This window comes from Bombina bombina, chromosome 2 (assembly GCF_027579735.1).
Source record: "Bombina bombina isolate aBomBom1 chromosome 2, aBomBom1.pri, whole genome shotgun sequence".
NCBI lineage: Eukaryota > Metazoa > Chordata > Amphibia > Anura > Bombinatoridae > Bombina > Bombina bombina.
This window is the reverse complement of record NC_069500.1, coordinates 1,027,527,105-1,027,549,464: the sequence shown is the minus strand read 5'-3', so window position 1 is coordinate 1,027,549,464 and position 22,360 is coordinate 1,027,527,105. Positions and strand designations below refer to the sequence as shown.

Below are 22,360 nucleotides of genomic sequence, written 5' to 3'. Positions count from 1 at the left end.
CACTCTGCTCTATATTGATCCCCCATACGCCTAAATCTGATAACATTAGTTTCTGTGCAGCAAAAGCCCTCTTATTGACATTAAGAAGAACTGTGCCCTTTTTACAAATTACTGTACAGCTGTGTATTTTTTTAAAAAGACCCTCAGCGCCAGAATTGAAGGCGAACATTATTTTAAAGTACTGCTGTAAGACCAGACTTCATTGATCCCTGGGGCCAGATTTGACACCCTCCTCCCTTTCCCGCTATCCTCAGTGGTGACGGGTCATACCCCATCTCCTTTTTCCCGCTTCGCCCAAAAGGGGGCACTCCCTCAGGAGGGTGCCATACATGATCCCTGATCCTGAGTGACAACTATCCCAGCGGAGGTCTGGAAATCATATATTGCACCAACAGCAACATATGTGAAACACAAGAAACACCTTATGAGAATCAACAGCACCCTTCTACCTTAAAATGTGCTGCTAATTGTATTGCCTAAGGGGAGGGGAGGCTCCTCAGGCTCCGGATCCTACTACATATACACATTACTCTGGTTTATTCTGCAACACCAGTTTATAAAATTTTGATCTTCTAGCTGTGTCTTGTGCTCTTAATTATCAGGTGTGCCATTTGAAGACCTGAAGATGGCACAATCCAACAAACGGAAACCAAAGCCGGTAGGTGGCCCTAAAAGGACTGTGGTGGACCACTTCAATCCTATGCTATCTACGAATGAAGATTCACAAGACAGCACTAACACCTCAACACATGGATCAGATTTGGTATCCAATACCCTCAAGGCCCTCCAAGATGCAGCCCCAACAACTGTGACACCTTCGTTTATACTATCATCTTTGCAAACTTTGCTTGAGGCACATCACTCCTCTTTTCAGTCCCAAATAACTGCCTCGCTGGCTGAGATGCGGCGAGATCTGACATCTACTTCTGGAAGAGTGGACACAATTGAGAGGAAGCAGGAAGACATGATAGTTGAACAGGGTAATGTCATAGCATATGCCCAGAGTTTGGCGGAACAGCTTATTATGCTAGAAAACAAAGTTGCGGATGCTGAAGACCGATCCCGCCGGAATAATCTACGCCTCAGAGGGATTCCTGAAAGCATATCCTCTAGTGACTTGGTCACCCACCTTTCTGAATTTTTCAATCTTCTGGCACCACCGGCGAATCCAAATGAGGGACTCATTGATAGGGCACACAGGGCTCTGCGCCCTAGAAGTCTAGCAACTGATAAACCAAGAGATGTCATTGTTCGGCTACACTTCTATACATACAAAGAGCGGCTAGTAAGAGCTTCTATGTCCAAACCTACTTTACCTGAGCAATTTCAGGACATCTTTGCCGATCTCTCTCACCACACCCTTCAGCAGCGAAAGTCTTTTGGAAGTTTCACCAAGTTTTCTTAGGACCAACAACATAAAGTATAGATGGGGTCATCCGACCAGACTTTTTGTTCTCAAGGACAATCAGCAGTATATTGTTACCACTCTTGAACAAAGTCAAAACCTTCTGCAAAAATGGAGTGCCACATCTTCATCTCCACCTGACACTCCATTACAAAGCTCTTTGAACCCTATGGTCCCACAATGGGGTCCTCTACCCCAAAGACCATCCAGAGACTTAGCTACAACTAATCAGGTCCGAGCAGATGACGATGACTGCACATGAGGTATAGGGGTGGTGGAACATCTCCACCTCCTCACTGCTCACTAACCACCTGTCAATATAATTTACAAGTGACTTTCCATTGCTAAATGTTTTTTTTTTTCCTCCTTAGGTTTGATATATGCAAAGTCTTTTATTTTAAAGTGTATATGTGTCTACTCTCTATTCTACTCACTACCTTCTCGTTCTTCCTTTCTTTTTTTTTCCCCTTTTTTCTTTTTTTTCTCTCTTCTTCTTTCTCTTTTTCTTCTCTCTTCTCCCCAAGTCTTATCTCCTACTGGAGATAACTTTTCCTATCTACTATGGGGGCTCGGGAAACACCTGAGCTTTTAAGAACATATCTATACTCTATTACTGTTAGTATGCTCTGTTTATCTGGAACGTGAGATGGCCGCATAATGGAGATGCACCACTGAATGCACCATTTTGTGGTGACCTCGCTTTCATATGCATTGTTCTCTCAGAAATGTCATTTACTTTCTAATCAACCTAATTTACAGATGGTGTATGCTGTGTTGTATATGCCACTTGTGCTTCACGGTGCCTCTTTCGGTGACATCTCCCCCCATCTATCTTGCAATGGGTTTGGGCACTGTTTACCGCCCGCAACACCGGGAGGTATCGTGCTCTCCAACTGGCATAATAGTTCTTTAGTATTTAATCGCCAGTGCTTGAAGATGCCGTACACTCACTGCAGTGTACAGACTATATGTTGTTCTTATCACAGCTGTTATTATATTGTTGGGTACTATAAAAGTTTACTCGGTTGGCGGGGTGGATACACTCTGCCAACTGATGGCCTAATTTATCAATACTGTTGATATTTTCTTACATTGTACTACCTTTTATATGTTATATGGTTATGTGGAGCCGCATCTTGGCTGATATATTTTGTAATACCTGGGCCATCCTGTGCTGCATGCTTCCTCCACCATTAGCATACTATCAGGCCCATCTCCTGCTAGATGGGTTGACGAACTACCTGTGATTTCCGGGGTGTGGAGGTGGGGTGCTGAACAGGGGGCTGATTTGCCCTTTCGATTTAGATTTTCACTGTTATGTCGATGTTTAACAATCACTACTATTGCATTAATAGATCTGGTCCGAAATTGATGTTATTTCTTCCCAGTCTCCCCCTCTTTTCTTCCTTTTTTTTTTTTTTTTTTTTCTCTCTCTTCCTTTTATCCCATCTTGACTCTCCCCTCTTATTTTCTACCCACTTTGTCAATCTTTCCCCCCTGGATCCGGAGCCTGTGTGTGTACTTATCCCTCCCTCCTCTCCTCCATTCACACTTTATTCTTTCTTTCTCCTGTTAAGCTCTCTCAATGATGTGGATTTAACAACTAAATTGCCAGCTGACACTGGCTACCACTCCCCCCACTTAAAGTACTCTGGAAACGTATTCTAGAGACTGCATACGCGGTTTACCTTGTTTATATACCGCACCTTGTACTCCTATTTGACTGTTTGTACGTTCTATCTTGGATATTGTTTGTACCAGTATTATTTTATTTTATTTATGAGACTGTGTTGAGTTGTATTTATCCTAAGCACTCCTTTTTCCCCTTTTTTTTTTTTTTTTTTTTTTTTTTTTTCTCTACCCCCCTCCCTCCTTTGTCTTCCGCCCTATTTGTCCCTTCCCTAACTACCCATCACTGTCTAGTGCACCCTACCTCCTCTTTTTCCTGATAATTCACCCGACCCTAGTCCATAGCGAGAGGACGCACATTTGTAACTATGCCATACTGTTGTGTCACTCACAATGTGAGAGGACTCAACTCTCCGACTAAGCGCAGTCTCTGCCTTAGGTCTTTAGCCAAGTCTCGGGCCCACCTGGTTTTCCTCCAAGAGACCCATTGGGTAAAAGGTACAAAGACACCCATCCAGTCTAAATTGTATCCGATAGTTGAAACAGCCAGTTTCTCTCAGAAATCAAGAGGAACGGCTATCCTCATACATAAAGATGTCTCTTATGAGAAAGTTTTTGTTGACTCTGACCCTCAGGGACGATACTTGATTCTAGTCTGTAAACTGGACGGTACGCTGTATACGCTAGCCTCCTACTATGGACCTAATAAGCAACACATCCGGTTTCTACGCAAATTCCTCCAGAAATTGGAGACTCTGCGTCAGGGCCTTTTGCTTCTCGCCGGGGATTTCAATCTTATATGGGACCCCAATCTGGATAGACGATCGGACACCCCCCGTAAATTCCCTAAGCCAATGGCTGAACTATCGCACCAATTTCGGCATTTAATCTACCGCTTCAACCTATTTGACATCTGGCGTGCCCTTAACTCGACTGCTCGGGATTATACTTATTTCTCTCCAGTACATCGCTCGTATTCGCGGTTAGATTTTTTCTTTTGTGACCCGGGTCTTCTGGATGGTGTGACTCGTACTTGGATTCCTCAATGCTCATGGTCTGACCACGACCCTGTTTATATTAATTTACGATCCTCCATGGAACTTCAACGAACGTCAACATGGCGCTTGCATCCCCACTTGTTCTCCAATCCTGGAACGGAGGCTTCCATGGCTGAAGACATTACCGAGTTCCTAGCTTTAAATGATAACGGTGAAGTTGACGACTTCACCTTATGGGCTGCACTGAAAGCATATATTCGAGGGTCGTTTATAAAAATAGCAGCAGCCGAGAAAAAACGCAAAGGAGAAACCCTTGCACAGCTTACTATGAGCCTCCGAAAGATTTCTGGGGAACATAAAATGAACCCCACAGATACGCTGTCCAAGCAACTAGTGGATCTTAAGGCCTGTATAGTACAGTTGGAGTCTGAGAGGACAGCCGTGAGACTTCTACGGCTTAAAGAAATATACTACCACAAAGGCAATAAAGCTGATAGATTATTGGCCAATAGGTTACGCCAGAAAACGGCGGCAGCACGTATCCCCATGCTGAAGGTAGATGGACGGTGTGTTATAAAACCCACAGATATTGGCAATGCTTTTGCGGATTACTATGCCGCCCTCTATAATCTAAAACAGGACGGCTCAGTTTGCCCTCCAACATCTGAGAATGTTGGGACGTTTCTAGCCTCGCTGAACCTTCCTTCGGCTCCCCAAGACTGCATTGACTCTTTGCAGAATCCCATTTCACTAATAGAGATTAAAAAAGCCATCAAATCTCTTAAGGCCTTTAAATCACCAGGACCAGACGGCTTCTCTGATCTATTTTATAAAAAGTTTCAAACCCAACTACTTCCCATTCTAGGGCGTTTTTTTACGCTAGCAAGCGAGCGGGGTACCTTCTCGGCCGAATTTTTACAGGCCACTATCATTACTCTCCCGAAACAGGGAAAGGACTTGACCCTTTGTGGCAGCTATAGGCCGATTTCACTGTTGAACCTGGACGTTAAGTTGTATGCTAAGATTTTAGCTTCGCGCCTCAACTCCTTACTACCAGTGCTGGTCAGACCAGATCAGGTGGGCTTTGTCTTACACCGGCAAGGCCCAGATAATACAAGACGTCTCCTGAATGTCTACCTTGAGGCTCATGGTTCCCACTTGCCCTGTGTCACCCTGTCGTTGGACGCTGAGAAGGCCTTCGACAGGGTGAACTGGAAATATATGTTTGCTGTGCTGCGGCGCTTTGGTCTCCCGGAGCCCTTCATCACGGCAATCGCGGCACTTTACTCTACCCCGTCGGCAGTAGTCAGGGGTCTGGGGTTTTGCTCCAGACCTTTTTTAATAACGAACGGCACGAGACAAGGATGTCCAATGTCCCCACTTATTTTTGCCCTCATGATGGAACCCTTAGCCGAGGCCATCCGGTCCTGCCCCTTAATCCAAGGGGTATGTATCCATCGAACGGAGCAGAAGACTGCTTTGTTTGCAGATGACCTAACAGTGCTTGTGTCGGATCCTATTGCTTCTCTTCCCCACCTATTTTCCCTACTGAATAAATTCTCCTTAGTCAGTTACTGCAAGCTAAATGTCCTCAAGACTGAGGCGTACGCTATTAACATTTCGGACGGGACTCTTAATGAGCTGAAACGCACTTATAAGTTTGTGTGGTCTACGACACACATCAAACATCTCGGGGTTTATCTCTCGCATAGTATTCCGAAGATGATAGAATTGAATTTTAATCCCTTATTGTCAACTATTGAAAAATCGACCGACACTTGGAATGTTCCGTCACTGTTATGGCTGGGTCGTATCGCGGCCTTCAAAATGAGCCTCCTACCAAAGCTTACCTACCTATTCCGCTCTCTACCCATCCCGATTCCTAGATCTACAATTTACAAATTTCAACAGCTATGTAACAAATTCATTTGGCGCAATAAGGTTCCGAGACTTGCTACTAATATTCTACAACAACCTCTTCTGGCTGGTGGGGCGGCTGCCCCCAATATCCTAAAATACCATGAGGCTGCCAGACTCTCATGTAACCCAATGGAAGCTGCCATTGGAGAGTCGATGGGCAGAGATTGAACAAGCATCCCTCCCGGCTGGGTTCACCCTACAGGATCTGGTGTGGATCCCCAGACACTCTAGGACGCCAGCCCTTTTGGCTAATCCTATTGTCAAATCGAATTTGCAGGTTTGGGATAAGGTTCACAACCTTTCGGCCGTATCGCCGCATCCCTCGCCATCGCATTCCCTGAGGGGACTGCTATTGTCATTGCCAGACTCCCATCCCAACTTATGGCTCGCTTTGGGTTTGACTAGAATAGCAGATTTCTATGCAGGGGATAAGTTACTAACTTATCAGGACTTTCTCCGGAAGTTTAATCCGCCTCCTCGACTGCACTTTGAATTCTGGAGACTACGTAGCCTTCTCCTCTCGTGGGGCTTTGGTGCGGGCCCATTGAGGTCTAAAACCGCTTGGGAAGTTCGCTGGGACTCTATGACATCTCCCGGTAAACTTTTGTCCATCTCGTATCTTACACTCATGAAGCCTCCAGTTTTCTATAAGTCTCCTCCAATACGGCGATGGGAATCTTCCCTGATGGTTTCAAACGAGCCACAACAATGGCGGATTGCAGTCCAATTAACCAAGAAAGCCATACACTGCATAACTCTGTACGAGCTATTTCTCAAGGTTATGCTACAATGGCATATGACCCCTATCCGTTTGTTTAAAATCTCTGCAGTCAATTCACCCAAATGTTGGAGGGGCTGTGAGGAGTTGGGAACGCCTCATCATATCTGGTGGTCTTGCCGTCAGATTCAGCCGCTTTGGCAAAAATCAATCCGATACTGCTCTTCAGGGAATATTCACTTACCTTTGTCCCCTAGTTCATGCCTGTTTCACATCTTGCCTAGGAAATTGACTCTACCTCAGAAATTATTCTGTATTTACCTATTTCTAGCTGTTAAATTAGCTGTAGCTCGTATGTGGCTGCAACGCATTGTCCCTTCTTGGGAGCAGGTGATGGATATACTGGATTTTGTTAAAAGAATGGAGTCCTATGTCTCCCATGTCCACGGGTCAGCAGACCTTCAGTCCAAAATTTGGGCACTTCGCCCAGAGTAATTCCTCCTACAGACACTTTGGGGACATTAGGTCCCTCGGGTTGGTTGTAGCCGATGCTACTTATATCCTCCTGCCCATTCCCCCTTTCCTTTCCCTTATCTGAACCCTCCCAATCTCCCCCGCTCATATGCCCTGTCGGTGTATACCTCCCTCCCTTTTTTTTTTTTCTTTTCTTTTCTCTTCCCCCCCCCCCTTTTTTTATTTTTTTGGATAGCTTGACACAGTTTCTATTTTTCTCTATATATAATCTGGTTAACACTTCTGATTGTCATATTCTATGTTTAAGCTATAGTTTTGGTATGAACATTTATGATGATGAAACTTCTATACACTACGGAGTTTGCTGATTTATACGGGTTATTAATAATATGGGTCTTTTTTCCACAACAAATGGACTTTAGCACTCTCCCATGGAGAGGTGGGAATAAGATCGTTGACCAACAGACACCGAATATAGACTCAAACAACCAGCATTCTCTCTCTTGTGTTCCTTATTTTATGTGACTATTTTATATATCACTATCTCTGGTTAATTCTGTTATTCCTGATTTATGTACTATTGATATGTATGTACATGCTTTTGATGCTCTTATGTTCATTCATCTTTCAAAATAATAAAAAAAATTTATAAAAAAAAAAAAAATCCACTGTGGTCATGTACTGACCCTTTTGGATCATGGGTAAGATTGTCCGAATAGTTTCCATTTTGAACGATGGAACTCTTAGGAATTTGTTTAGGATTTTTAAATCCAAGATTGGTCTGAAGGTTCCTTCTTTCTTGGGAACCACAAACAGATTTGAGTAAAACCCTTGTCAGTGGGGGCGGAGCTAGCCTGGGACCTGAACGGTCGCACTTCACTACAGCTCTGTGGAAACAGCTTATAATTTTATTTATTTGGCCGTTCAGCCCAGCTTCAATCCACATTACAGACATCCCTGGGTCCTAAGAGAAGGTTAGGATTCATTGGGACACTGAATAACAGTTACATAAAGGAGACGGTAGCTGTTTTACAGGCCGACTGATGCACAGAACATCTAGGAGCAGCCATCTTCTCTACCACGTGGAAGCCCTATACCGCAGAAGCAGATCTGGAGATCGTTTATTGCACAAAGTTCAGGGTTTAGCATACTGGGTAAGAGGGACACGATTAAGCCCCAATACAAGCTGAAGATACCACTATTGGAACAGTTAAACGTTGCAATCTACTTGCACCCAGACCCTAGATCCCCTCCTGACATCCACCTCTGGGGGGTAATATAGATCCTCTAACCGGCGGAGTGAATGGAGTACCAAATTGAAAGAGCACTCGCTGCCCTGGAGCTCCGCATGGATGCTCAGTTTACCTCGCTCATCCGGTGCCTCTCTCTCGACCGGGGGGACCTGTCGGATACTTCAGAGGAGGTTCATGATACTGCTACTCGCCCACCAGCGGAAGACACTGCTCTGCAACATCTTGACCCCCATAGCTTGACAGCAGCTAAGACCGACAGCGTTTTATCTACTCCGCTGGAACAGGCTAACATGATAGTTCCCCAGATCACACTGCGCCCAGAGAGCAGCCCGGACATTTATCTCCAATGCGCAACTGTTTGCTCTGCTCTTGCCCCAAGGCGGCCGGTCGGGGCAGAGCTGGAGAGAATCAGACTTACCTCAAACAGTATTGGAGACACTCATACGTTCTTTCTCTGTGGAGTAGGTGACAAGGAGATTTTTCAGAGCCGAATGAGGAGGTCAGAGTACACTTGCCTTGGACTCTCTGCCATGCTGGACTTGCTGGGCCCACTCTGCAACACTCCTGCTCCTTCTTTATTGGTACCTTCGTTCCATGCCCTGAAAGCCTTGCCCATGTTAATTACTGCATCTCTGGGACTACTGGTCACGGGAGTGGGCTAGGCAACCCAGATACTATATACCCTATTATAGTTAGTCCTAACCTTAGGCATTAGTTATGTTAGTCTCTCATTCAGATGTTTCTTATACTTAGAATATAGTTTGTTAACATGTCTGCTGATTTATACTAATATTGAATCATGGGGTACTATGATTTTTTTTCTGTAGATGCCTAATATCTATGCAACTTCCCATTAGAGTTCCTTAGAGGGACACCTACAATTCAATCCTATTATATGCATGCAATGCTTTATACCTATTATTATTGTGGTTTGTTTACGGTTCACACTATCAGTTACTTTTTCCTCTGTAACTACTATAAGCAGCTGGATATATGTTAGATTTGCTTCTTTTGACAGGAACCTTCTTTACATTGGACCACTCCTTTACTATAGATTACATATGTTTTTCTTTGTATGAAGTATCTTTATGACAGTTGCTTACATAGCAGCTCAATACTTTGACACGTCTATGCTACAAATGGGCTCTATACTTTGCATTTTATTTACTCATAACTCAGGTTAGACAACAATATTACTTATAATTTGCCCCTCAGACTCAGATCTTGTTTTAGCTTAGGGTCTTACTGGGATCTCTGACGTTATTTAGGGCTGTTTATGTGTGCTAAAATTAAGTTAATGTTTGATATGTTTATATTCTGATATAGGTCTTACATTTTTCATCTAAGCTCATCTGCTACTTATTTAACAATTATATATGCCAATAGTTTGACAACAGTTTGTTAGATACCCTTAATGGCATTCTTCGTTTATATATATATGAGGGTAAAAATGTAACATAACTTTTGGCTGTTCTTTTGAATAACCTACTTATTGCTCCCACTTTAAATGTTTACAGAGGTGTTCTTGTTATCCCCCATACCGAAGTAGATAGACTCACTATAAACCAGTTGTACTATAGGTACACCTTATCCTTCCCCTAGAGCCCCTTGTTAGACCTTTTTTTTATGCTTCATGATAGCAAGCGCTGTAGCAAAATGGTGAATATGCAAAAGTTAGTATCCTGGACAACGATAGTTGAACGCAACACTCTCCCCAAGATATTAGCTGCCCCCTGATTGAACTAAGATCTGGAGTTTGTAAGGACTCATGCTTACATACAGCAGAACGCCCGTACCATGACAGGGAAATCTCATATTCCTCATTACCGGTAATCTGGGGTAGATATATCTATGCCACTGCTGACTTAATTTACATTTACTGATCATATATACATATACTAATAAGCGAGACTCCCCATCTAGATAGATCCCGACTCCTGTTTCCTATAGTCAAAAAGTGTTCTAGATGTCATACTAAATACTACATGCTATTAAGCTCCCCACTAATAGTCCTTGTTAAACATATGCATAGCTAACAGTGTCATAAATTTTGCCTACACATGCCCTCTAGCTTGCTTTCCTATCAGAATATTTCTGTCCCCACATCACCTTACCCTCCACCAGTAACAATCAAAGATATACATCGAGTATCCCATAGTCACCACTGTCAACCTCCCCCCTTGAACTCTATAGCCATCCCCGATCTTCATGTCCATATCTGTAACTATATTTAAACTCAGCCAATTAATACGTTAAACACAATTATATTTATATTGGCGGCATCCTACCTCCATTGTCCCTCTAGACTGCATAACTATACTGTATACTATTCTCCTAATATCCCTATTACATTATAGTATTTACTTTAAGTAGATAGACACAAGTCCTACTGACTTCTCCAGAATAACAACCTCATAACCCTAGCACCATCCTCAGAAGATACCTAACAAGCGAGGGAACCATCTCATCCTCAGCTATATTATAGGCTCCACCTCCCCAGATGGAAAGCTCCGCCCCTCCATCTTCCCCTTATACTTAAGCGGCTCTTGCCCGCTGTCTTCCCCTTCCCCCTTATATACCTCGGCCCAAAAGTGGTCGACACATATGCTAAATCTCCACAAGTTGATACCTTAGACCCAGATAATTTAAAGGGTATTTTTCCTACTGCAATGTGGAGATCATCTGTCAATAATACAATATAAAATGAAGTTCTATCATACCTCGCCTAATCTCTCTTCTATCTCCATTTTAAAATCTGATATGTTACTCTCTCTCTATTTGTTGATAATCTCTATTTATAGTCATGGATAATGTACTGCTCACTTCAATGTAACTGTGACTTAATGGCGAATTTTGTTTGTCAATATTTGTTTCAACTTCAATAAAAAAAAGTATTTTCAAAAAAAAAACCCTTGTCAGTGCTCCGACCGCGGAACCGGGTGGATCACTCCCATTAGTAAAAGATCTTGTACACAGCGTAGAAACGCCTCCTTTCTTTATCTGGTTTGTTGACAACCTTGAAAGATGAAATCTCCCTTTTGGAGGAGAAGCTTTGAAGTCCAGAAGATATCCCTGAGATATGATCTCTAACGCCCAGGGATCCTGGACATCTCTTGCCCAAGCCTGGGCGAAGAGAGAAAGTCTGCCCCCTACTAGATCCGTTTCCGGATTGGGGGCCCTCACTTCATGCTGTCTTAGGGGCAGCAGCAGGTTTTCTGGCCTGCTTGCCCTTGTTCCAGGTCTGGTTAGGTTTCCAGCCCTGTCTGTAGCGAGCAACAGATCCTTCCTGTTTTGGAGCGGAGGAAGTTGATGCTGCTCCTGCCTTGAAGTTACGAAAGGCACGAAAATTAGACTGTCTAGCCCTTGGTTTGGCTCTGTCTTGAGGCAGGGCATGGCCCTTACCTCCAGTAATGTCAGCGATAATTTCCTTCAAACCGGGCCCGAATAATGTCTGCCCTTTGAAAGGTATGTTAAGCAATTTAGATTTAGAAGTCACATCAGCTGACCAGGATTTTAGCCACAGCGCTCTGCGCGCCTGAATGGCGAATCCGGAATTCTTAGCCGTAAGCTTAGTTAGATGTACTACGGCATCAGAAATAAATGAATTAGCTAGCTTAAGGGTTTTAAGCTTGTTTATAATCTCATCCAATGGAGCTGTCTCAAGGGTCTCTTCCAGAGACTCAAACCAGAATGCTGCCGCAGCCGTGACAGGCGCAATGCATGCGAGGGGTTGTAATATAAAACCTTGTTGAGTAAACATTTTCTTAAGGTAACCCTCTAACTTTTTATCCATTGGATCTGAAAAAGCACAGCTATCCTCCACCGGGATAGTGATACGCTTAGCCAGAGTAGAAACTGCTCCCTCCACCTTAGGGACCGTCTGCCATAAGTCCCGTGTGGTGGCGTCTATTGGAAACATTTTTCTAAATATAGGAGGGGGGGAAAAGGGTACACCGGGCCTATCCCACTCCTTGTTAATAATCTCTGTAAGCCTCTTAGGTATAGGAAAGACGTCAGTACACGCCGGTACCGCATAGTATCTATCCAGCCTACATAATTTCTCTGGGATTGCAACCGTGTTACAATCATTCAGAGCCGCTAATACCTCCCCTAATAGTACACGGAGGTTCTGAAGCTTAAATTAAAAATTTGAAATGTCTGAGTCCAGTCTATTTGGATCAGATCCGTCACCTACAGAATGAAGCTCTCCGTCTTCATGCTCTGCCACTTGTGACGCAGTATCAGACATGGCTCTAACATTATCAGCGTACTCTGTTCTCACCTCAGAGTGGTCGCGTTTACCTCTAAGTTCTGGCAATTTAGATAAAACTTCAGTCATAACATTAGCCATGTCTTGCAAAGTGATTTGTAATGGCCGCCCTGATGTACTTGGCGTCACAATATCACGCACCTCCTGAGCGGGAGATGCAGGTACTGACACGTGAGGAGAGTTAGTCGGCATAACTTTCCCCTCGTTGTCTGGTGAAATTTTCTTAACATGTACAGATTGGCTTTTATTTAAAGTAGCATCAATGCAATTAGTACACAAATTTCTATTGGGCTCCACATTGGCCTTTGAACATATTGCACAAAGAGATTCCTCTGTGTCAGACATGTTTAAACAAACTAGCAGTTAGACTAGCAAGCTTGGAAAATACTTTTCAAAACAATTTTCAAGCAATATAAAAAACGTTACTGTGCCTTTAAGAAGCACACAAAAAACTGTCACAGTTGCAATAACAATGAACCGGATTAGTTATAGAAACCAAATTTTTACAGTAAATGCATTAATTTAGCAAAGGAATGCACCCACTAGCAATGGATGATTAACCCCTTAATACCCAGAAAAACGGATAACAACTATTATATATACGTTTTTATCACAGTCAAAACACAGTCTCACAGGTCTGCTGTGAGTGATTACCTCCCTCAAAACTAGTTTTGGAGACCCCTGAGCTCTGCAGAGACGTTCTGGATCATGCAGGGAGAATAAGGAAGACTGTGACTGAATTTTTTATGCGTAGTAAAAGCGCCAAAATAGGCCCCTCCCACTCATGATACAACAGTGGGGAAGCTCAGTAAACTGAATTTATTCAAAATAGACGACAGCCAAGTGGAAAATAATGCCCATAAATTTTTCACCAAGTACCTCAGAGAGAAAAACGATTAACCTGCCAGTAAACGTTTTAAATATAAATATATGAAATGATAATAAAAGCCTGTTGCTATCACTGCAGAAAGGCTATAAGTTATATGTATACAGTATTTTCTTAGTGAAGTGCCATTCCCCAGAAATACTTCAGTGCCAACATACATACATAACAGCCTGATACCAGTTGCTACTACTGCATTTAAGGCTGTACTTACATTTTATCGGTATTAGCAGTATTTTCTCAGTCAATTCCATTCCTTAGAAAATAATATACTGCAACATACCTCTTTGCAGGTGAACCCTGCCCGCTGTCCCCTGTTCTGAAGCTACCTCGCTCCTCAGAATGGCCGAGAACAGCAAATGGATCTTAGTTACGTCCGCTAAGATCATACACAAACTCGGGTAGATTCTTCTTCTAATACTGCCTGAGAAAAAACAACACACTCCGGTGCCGTTTAAAATAACAAACTTTTGATTGAAGAAATAAAAACTAAGTTTTAATAACCACTGTCCTCTCACACATCCTATCTATTGGTTAGGTGCAAGAGAATGACTAGATATGACGTAGAGGGGAGGAGCTATATTGCAGCTCTGCTTGGGTGATCCTCTTGCACTTCCTGTTAGGGAGGAGTTATAATCCCATAAGTAATGGATGACCCGTGGACTGACTACACTTAACAGGAGAAACACTGTCCCTGCACGAAAAACAGTTGCAACTCGGCTTGAAAAAATGCACGTAGGTTTGGCTAGTTCTGTCCGCAAAACCTTGGCAAAAGTCGAGAAGGCTGCAATTACAATTGACGCGTGGACAGCATTAACTACCGAGTCCTACATTACCATAACTTGTCATTTCATAACAGACTGGGAAATGAAAAGTGTGGTTCTACAGACCCGTGCCATGCCAGAGAGGCATACAGCAGAGAATCTCGCTAATGTGTTGAACACTGCAGTAGACCATTGAGATTTGCGGGGCAAAATCACTGCTTGTGTTCATGACAGCGCAAGCAATATCGTTTTAGCAAACTCGGCATTAGAATGGGAGTCAAATCCGTGCTTTGCGCACACTTTGCAGCTTGCATTCAACGATGGCATTAAACTTGGTGTCATACAACATGTAGTGGGTGCGGCCAGTCGTCTTGTATCACATTTTCATCACAGCACAACAGCTACTCAGGCGCTGAAGATGAAACAAAAACAACAATCTCTGCCTGAGCACCGCCTCGTGCAGTACTGCCGTACCCGATGGAATTCCATCTATGACATGTTTGAGCGCTTACTGGAACAGAGATGGGCAATTGTCGCAGTCCTGTCTGACAGGGTGTACACAAAGTTGACAGATGCTCGCACACTTGACCTGGCTGACGATATTTGGCTCACTATCGAAGAGCTACTTCCAGTGTTAAGCTCCTTGAAATGTGCTACAACTGGTTTGTGCGGAGAGTCTGAGGTATCAGTCTCTATGATTCACAGCCACTCTCCTGTCCAAGCATCTCATTAGTACTACAGGAGAGTCAACAAAAGTATCACAGTTTAAAACAACTGTATCGGAGTCCCTTAAGCGCTGCTTTGCACCTACAAGCACAGGAAAATTGCATAATGTGGCGCTCATCGCTTCATTTCTAGACCCCAGGCACAAACACCTTAAGTTTACAGAAGACACGGTCAAGAAAGCAGTCGCAAACAAAGTTGCGGAATTGTTTTATGTTATGGAAAACGGTGGTGATGTCACCGAAAATGAACCAAGTAGTACAAGTACAGTGGTAAGCGGACCACCTGAAAAGCAACGTCGCACTGTTACTGCTATGGCAACATTATTCAGAGATGACTACTATACAGAGGATGCAATGTCAAACCAAGCTGGACAACTACATGCAAGATGAGCGCATTCCTCCATTTGAAGACCCTCTGGCATGGTGGAAGGCAAATGAATTCAAGTACAGGAAATTATCACGGCTAGCGAAAGCATACCTGTGCATCCCGGCAACATCTGTACCAGCTGAACGAGTTTTCTCAGCTGCGGGCCTGATAGTCAACAGACTACGTAATTGTCTAATCCCGGAGCATGTGGACATGCTCATTTTTCTTAACAAGAACAATTAATTAATATAATTAAAATATTATGGACATTGCCAAGTAGTTGATGGTTTTTGTTAAATAAAAACTTGCATGGACGCGCTTCGCATATTTAGTTTTTAGTTCACATATTAGGGTTGTTGTGTTGACTAGGTTTTAAAAATAAATAAAAATAAAAAAAAGGAACATTTTACAATTGCATTAAAAATATTTTGCATTTAATACCTATTTTCTGACAAGAGGGGGTGATTTCGACTAGTCGAAAGCAACAGCCCTCGACTAGTCGATTGTAAAATTATTAGTCATGCACACCCCTAATTGTGACGCATTAGTTTATCTAGTCTAGTGTTTTGTTTTTTTATAATTTTTTTTTTATTTTTATTGAAAATACTCAATGTCCATCTGCTTTAAAGCAGAGGTTTTCAATGTCTTAGACAGTGGGCCTGCTCTTTGGCGAAACTTTCAAAATGGGACTATGCTTTCCATGATAAAGTGGCAAGCTTATTATTTTCACTTAGCCCTAGATTGAAGGGAGTTATTTTAATTGATGTACACTATTATCTGTTTGCACAATTATTAGCTGATTGCTTGCTGTTGCTGATTATATATACTGTATAGATAACTTTTTGTATGGTTTTGTCCTGGAAGTCCGTAGCGCTTTGGACCCTTTTTTATTTTATTTTTTTTTATATATATTTTTAATAAATTGTAATATATACTTGGATGTTGAATCTGGTACATATCTGTTATTTTAAGAGCTGATTAGATATTTTTTCCCTAACCTCATAGCTGGTATTTATTTACCTTTTTTGCATATAGATATTTGTTAGAAATGAAGTCCAGGCTGACTTTGCTGAGAGGCATCAAATATACCAAAATGGGCCTAGATCAATACTTTGGGTTGTCTACTTTTAAATATATTTATATTTTTCATAGGTAAATCAAAAAAACAAAGACTCTATTTCTGTTTAAACAGAGTGATAGCAAAAATGCTAAAAACTCTCCTATACTATGGACAGGTTTTTCTTTGAAATTCCTAGTAGTAAAGGGGTTAATGTTCCTGAAAGATTTTGCTATGAAATTGTTCAAAATAAAATGTAGAAGGCACATATATATTGTGTGTGTGTGTATGAATTATCTGTACATATCTCAATAAGAATATTTATTTATTTATAAATTATGCCCTTTCTTTATTTGAAGGCGTCTGTTCTGAGAAGACCTGGGTTGGGTGTTGCTCAGCGTAAAAAAACTGGGGCAAAACCAGAACTAACAGAGGAACAAAAGCAGGAAATTCGTGAAGCTTTTGATTTGTTTGACACAGATGGATCTGGTACTATTGACGTGAAGGAACTAAAGGTATGATTTAACATAGAATTGTATATCGATTCATTTATTTGATTTATGCTTACAATATTTAAGTAGCTGTGTAAATAAAATGAAGAGCTATAGAAATTATTTTCCTCATGAGAATATATAGGCCCATTAATCTGTTTACCCACACTCCATATTTTATTATCTACGAAATGTATGACTTCTGCTATAAGGAACTGCTGCATATGGGATTGGATTCTATTTCTGGGCCTCTCAAGGGAGGGAAGGGGAGGACAGAAGCATTATTAGGGCACACATACAGGTCGTAATACCGTGTTATATCATGGAGTGGAGTACGGTATGGAAAGAAGGGAATTACATTTAACTAAAATAAAACATAATGTTTAATAACAATATTAAAAAACGGTTGTGGACCATGCCACCATTAAGCTAATATATAAATGATGTATAAAAACATAACAAAATTCAGAGAGCACTGCTATCTCTCCAATCGGGGAAAAAGACCTGAAAAATCACATATGTCAAACGTTTGAACTATAAAGGGTGAGATGCTAGGCAAAAATAGGTTCAGAGTGAACCTGAACCTATTAAAATATTACCGGTCTGTATGTATGTATGATGTTTAGGGAGGCTCTTCAGTTCCCTCTGAACAAGCGCTTGGTATTGGAACGAAAGGGAAACCACTCATATATAATTTATTCTCTTAATACATTGATCAACAAATACCGGGTGCCAAGTTACCATGGCAACTAGAAATACCAGGTGGCAGGTTGCAATTGTAAAAGGGAAGGAAAATGCTGTTTGTTTAGTAACCCATAGTTTGTCAAGTAACTACTTATGTCATAGGTAGACAAACGGTTTATGCTAGTGTTTTAACTTTGTTTAGAAATCATGAAATTCTGAATGTAAATACCGGCCTCTCATATAACATTTTTTTTTTCTATTGGGCAACTCATTATGTAGATATGTTTTCTATGCATGACAATCCTTGTGAAAAATAGTAACAAATTAAATATTTAAATCCAACTTTTTTTTTTTTTAACAGGTGGCCATGCGGGCTTTAGGCTTTGAGCCAAAGAAAGAAGAAATGAAAAAAATGATTGCAGACATTGACAAAGATGGTTCCGGCACTATTGATTTTGAGGACTTTTTAGCTCTTATGACTCAAAAAATGGTAAATTGTCATAGCTATTTAGTTATTTTACTTTTAATATGCTCAAACATAACCATAACATTCTATTGACAGAGTGAGAAAGATTCAAAAGAAGAAATTATGAAGGCTTTTCGATTATTTGATGATGATGGGACAGGGAAGATATCCTTTAAAAACCTGAAAAGGGTCGCAAAGGAATTAGGAGAGAATTTAACAGATGAGGAGCTGCAGGTATGATGCAACCTGATGTTATAGCCAAATAATACAACAATGTACAGTATTTGCTGCTGGCATGTTTGGAATCAAATAGAATTTAAATGCATAACTATGTTTTTCTGAGTATAATATATGTATCATTTTATGTTACAGGAAATGATTGATGAAGCAGACCGTGATGGGGATGGGGAAATAAATGAACAGGAGTTTCTGAGAATCATGAGGAAGACCAGCCTTTACTGATCGCCAGCTTCATATGCACATTTTGCTTTATCTCTTCTTTAAAATGTTGTGGTTGAATTGATGCTGTATAAAGCCAGTACACTGTTTAAAACTATTTTTGTAGATTTAAGTTGCATCAAAGGACCTATTTATTGTAAGAATCCTGTGCCAGCACGCTCACTTTTATGTAATATGTGTTTGTTGCAGTTTAACCTTTGAATTGTCTCAGCAAGTTTATCTTCTGTAAATATGTGTCTCTGTATGTATAAATCTTAAAAGGTTTGTATAAATTCAATATATTATGGTTCTTTTTTTTGGGGGGGGGGATTGACATTAAATTATATTTCAGTATGTAATCTTGTTATATTGTTAATTGTCTTCATTTATAATACAGGTTTGCAGGTGTAATTTAAGGGACAGTAAAGTCAAAATGAAACCTATGATTTAGAGCATGTCATTTTAAACAACCTTTCAATTTTACTTCTGTTCTCAAATTTGCTTTATTCTATTTAGTATTCTTTGTTGAAAACATAACCTAGGTAGACTGATAGGAGCTTAGGAGCGTGCATGTGTCTGTGGCAGCAGTGTTTGTAACATTGCTATAAATAATGTTACAAACACTCTTGCAGAGGGCTTGAGACACCTGCACGCTCCTGTGCTCATCTAGGAATACTCTTTAACAAAGGACACCAAGAGAACTTAGTAAAATTTATAATAGAAGTAAATTGGAAAGTTGTTTAAAATGTCATTATCTATCCAATCAAAGTTTCATTTTGACTTCATTGTCCTTTTAAGTAAAAGCTGAATGTTGTCTAATTTAGGACAATTTCTGCTTTAACTATTATTTTGGAATTGGGTGGAGAGTTGTTTTCAGAGTGGTTGGGGCAACATACATTTGTTTTTAAGTAGATATATTTACCAGTTCAGCCATGGTACATAGCTTTGGGAATGTTAATGGAACCTTTAAAGGGATAGTATACACCAATTTTCTGCATGTAATAGACGCTACTATAACAATATAGAACAATATGCACAGATACTAATAAAAATCCAGTATAAAACAATTTTTAAAAACTTGCTTAGAAGCTTCCAGTTTAGCTCTGTTTAAAAGGTTACTGGAACACCCACTGCTAGTGGGAAATAGCAGACACTCCCCTTCCCCCTTCATTTGCATATGAAAAGGCCCTTTACTCAAACGGGAACACGCTGGAGTCTGAAAATCAGAACAAAGTTATTTAAAAATAAGCAAAACTATCCATTTAAAAAAAAAAAAAAACCCTGTATGGGCTATATAAATGGATCATCTACAAAACATTTATACAAGGAAAAATCTAGTGTATAATGTCCCTTTAAGTTAGCTCTCACAAGCCAAGGACCAAGCTCTCACTTCCTACTCCACACATATCAGCTACAGCCTTTACAGCTAGAGCTGCTGTCCCCTTTTTCTCCCTGTGCATCGCCCCTTTAGAAATAAGCATTGTATTAGTTTGTTATTAAGCAACTACTAAAGGTCCATTGAACAAGGTTTGGGAAATGTGTCTGCAGTGCAATTTGCAGCATTTGCTCAGTGACTGTAATATCAAATGTATTTATATATTGCTAGTTGCAGCCCTTGGCTTGAATTCATGATTTGTGTGAATCTGTGATTGTGTTCTTGTAAATGGAAACCAAAGAGAGGGGGTGGGGGGAATGAAATCCTATATAGAAGTATTGGATTTCTCTAAGTAAACCAAATATAACAACATAAAGCTTAGGCAGTGCATTCTGTGTCTTTCTGTAAAACTGAATCTATTCTTCTGATCTCAGTGTAAAGCTAATAGGGAAACGTATTGTTCCGAACAGGTGTCTTCCATAAGCATAGGGAGAAATGCAAAAGTCTAGTTGTCACTTGTCCAACCTAAGAGCCAGGGTCCATAATGGAGTCTTCAACTGAATTTTTTCAGACCCTACACTTTTTTTCCCCCCCAATGTTAAGTCTCCAATCCTGTGGGAAAGTTATTGGTATATTTGTATGACGGCTGCACTATTTTTCTTCAAGCAGCAAATTTACAGTGATCTATATGTAAGACAGCAAATCTTGAACCTGTCAGAATATGTAGTCAGTGCATCTGTGTCAGCACGTGTAGCTATCTAGCTAAGCTCTGCTTATTTGAAGTGTGATATATATTTGATCTCCATATTATTTATACAATGTGCTCATCTGGTTTTTTTTTTTTTAGTAAAAAAACTAAAAGGTTAAATCATATTATTTATGTAAACGTTTCTGTTTAGTCACAAAGCCTTTCAATGCTTTCATAAAAATGTATGCGCTTGATCAAAATCTACGTGTATCTTGATTTATGTACAAAAATCTCCATAGACTCTAATGGCGATTTTTTCCATTGTAAATTGTTAGATACATTTATCTAAAGGATTATGATTGACCCTCTTTTGGTAAACTCTAAAACTGCAATTCAATTAAATTCAAGTTTGCAAAACACTGGTTTGAAGAAGGGAAAAAAAAAAAAAAAGACAACAACTAGAATACATTTTAAAATACCCTCTTTTATATAATAACAATATTCATACATGTATTCAATGTCCCTTTAAATAAATGTGTATCAGAAGAATCCATGGTTTTTCTTTTGGAGATCTTGTAAAATGTTAAGATCTGATCATTTTTACAAAGTGTCTTATTGCTAAATGTTTGTTGGTTACATGTAAACATATGTTAAATAAAAAGAAACTTCCTTTTTTAAGTAGTGTTACCTTTATTTTACTTCAGAGAGCTGGAGGTATTTAGGGGACATTTTTCTTTCATTCAGATATAGAATACAATTTTAAAAGTTTCCAATTTAGTTCTATTATCAAACTTACTTTGTTCTCATGTTATTTGTCAAGATACCTAGGTAGGTAGCGTGCACATACCTGAAGCTCTAAATGACAGGGAATAGTGCTCTTGCTAATGTATAACATGTATAACATAGTAGCAAAACTGCTGCCATATAATTCTGCAGACACGTGCACACTCCTGAACTTCGTTCCCTGCTTTTAAACAAAGGATAACAAGAAAACAAAGAACATTTGATAATAGAAGTAAATTGGAAAGTTGTTTAAAATTGTATGCTCTATTCAAATGAGTTTTATGTCCCCTTTTAAAAAAAACTTTTTTTTTTCGCCTCCTGCTTTTTTATTGGAAATAGAACACCCAGTTTATTCTCAAAAAGTGAATTAAAGGGACATTAAACTGCTGGGCACAACGACTCTAGAATGGTCACCACTCACTGCTATTGCATTGTATTCTGTTCTGCAAATCCGTTCTCCTGTCTTAATAGCTTAAAGGAGCCAGATACGGAAGCTCCGCCTCTTTGTACTGGGGGCTGCCATCATGAAGCTCAGGTATTCTCACAGCTTGTGACATAAGCTGTGCACTCTCACAGATCAATAATTATTATTTTTTGTTTACAGCTGTATAATGTGCATAATACAAAGCAGGAGCTGTACATTTTTGCTGTGGCTGCATTGCTCTATATTGTGTTTGAGTGATTTTTTTTTTTTTTTAAATATATTTTGTGTAACCATAAACATGTAAAGTTCCAACTTTGTATCATGCACATTATACAACTGTAAAAAAAAGGTGGGCAGCATTACTGATCTGTGAGTGTACACAGCTTCTGTCAGAATACCTGTGCTCCATTATGGCAGCCCCCAGTAAAGAGGCGGAGCTTCAGTATCTGGCACCTTTTAAGTTATTAAAATAGGAACACTGATTTGTAAAGCTGCAGGAACAGAATGAAATGCAATAACACAGTGCATAGTTATTCTTTTGTAGCTGT

General features: G+C 40.5%; 1 protein-coding gene across 1 annotated transcript in view; it reads left to right on the top strand.

Annotated features, from left to right (window-relative positions):
* LOC128650000 (uncharacterized) overlaps window positions 1–21,283 on the top strand; it is a 41,238-nt gene extending 19,955 nt beyond the window's left edge. The window contains exons 2-5 of the mRNA XM_053703623.1: window positions 16,823–16,978; window positions 18,000–18,128; window positions 18,201–18,338; window positions 18,477–21,283. Coding sequence (XP_053559598.1) covers window positions 16,823–16,978; window positions 18,000–18,128; window positions 18,201–18,338; window positions 18,477–18,566 — 513 coding nt within the window. The 3' untranslated portion in view covers window positions 18,567–21,283. The remainder of the gene's footprint in view (window positions 1–16,822; window positions 16,979–17,999; window positions 18,129–18,200; window positions 18,339–18,476) is intronic.
* The last annotated feature ends 1,077 nt before the right edge of the window (window positions 21,284–22,360 follow it).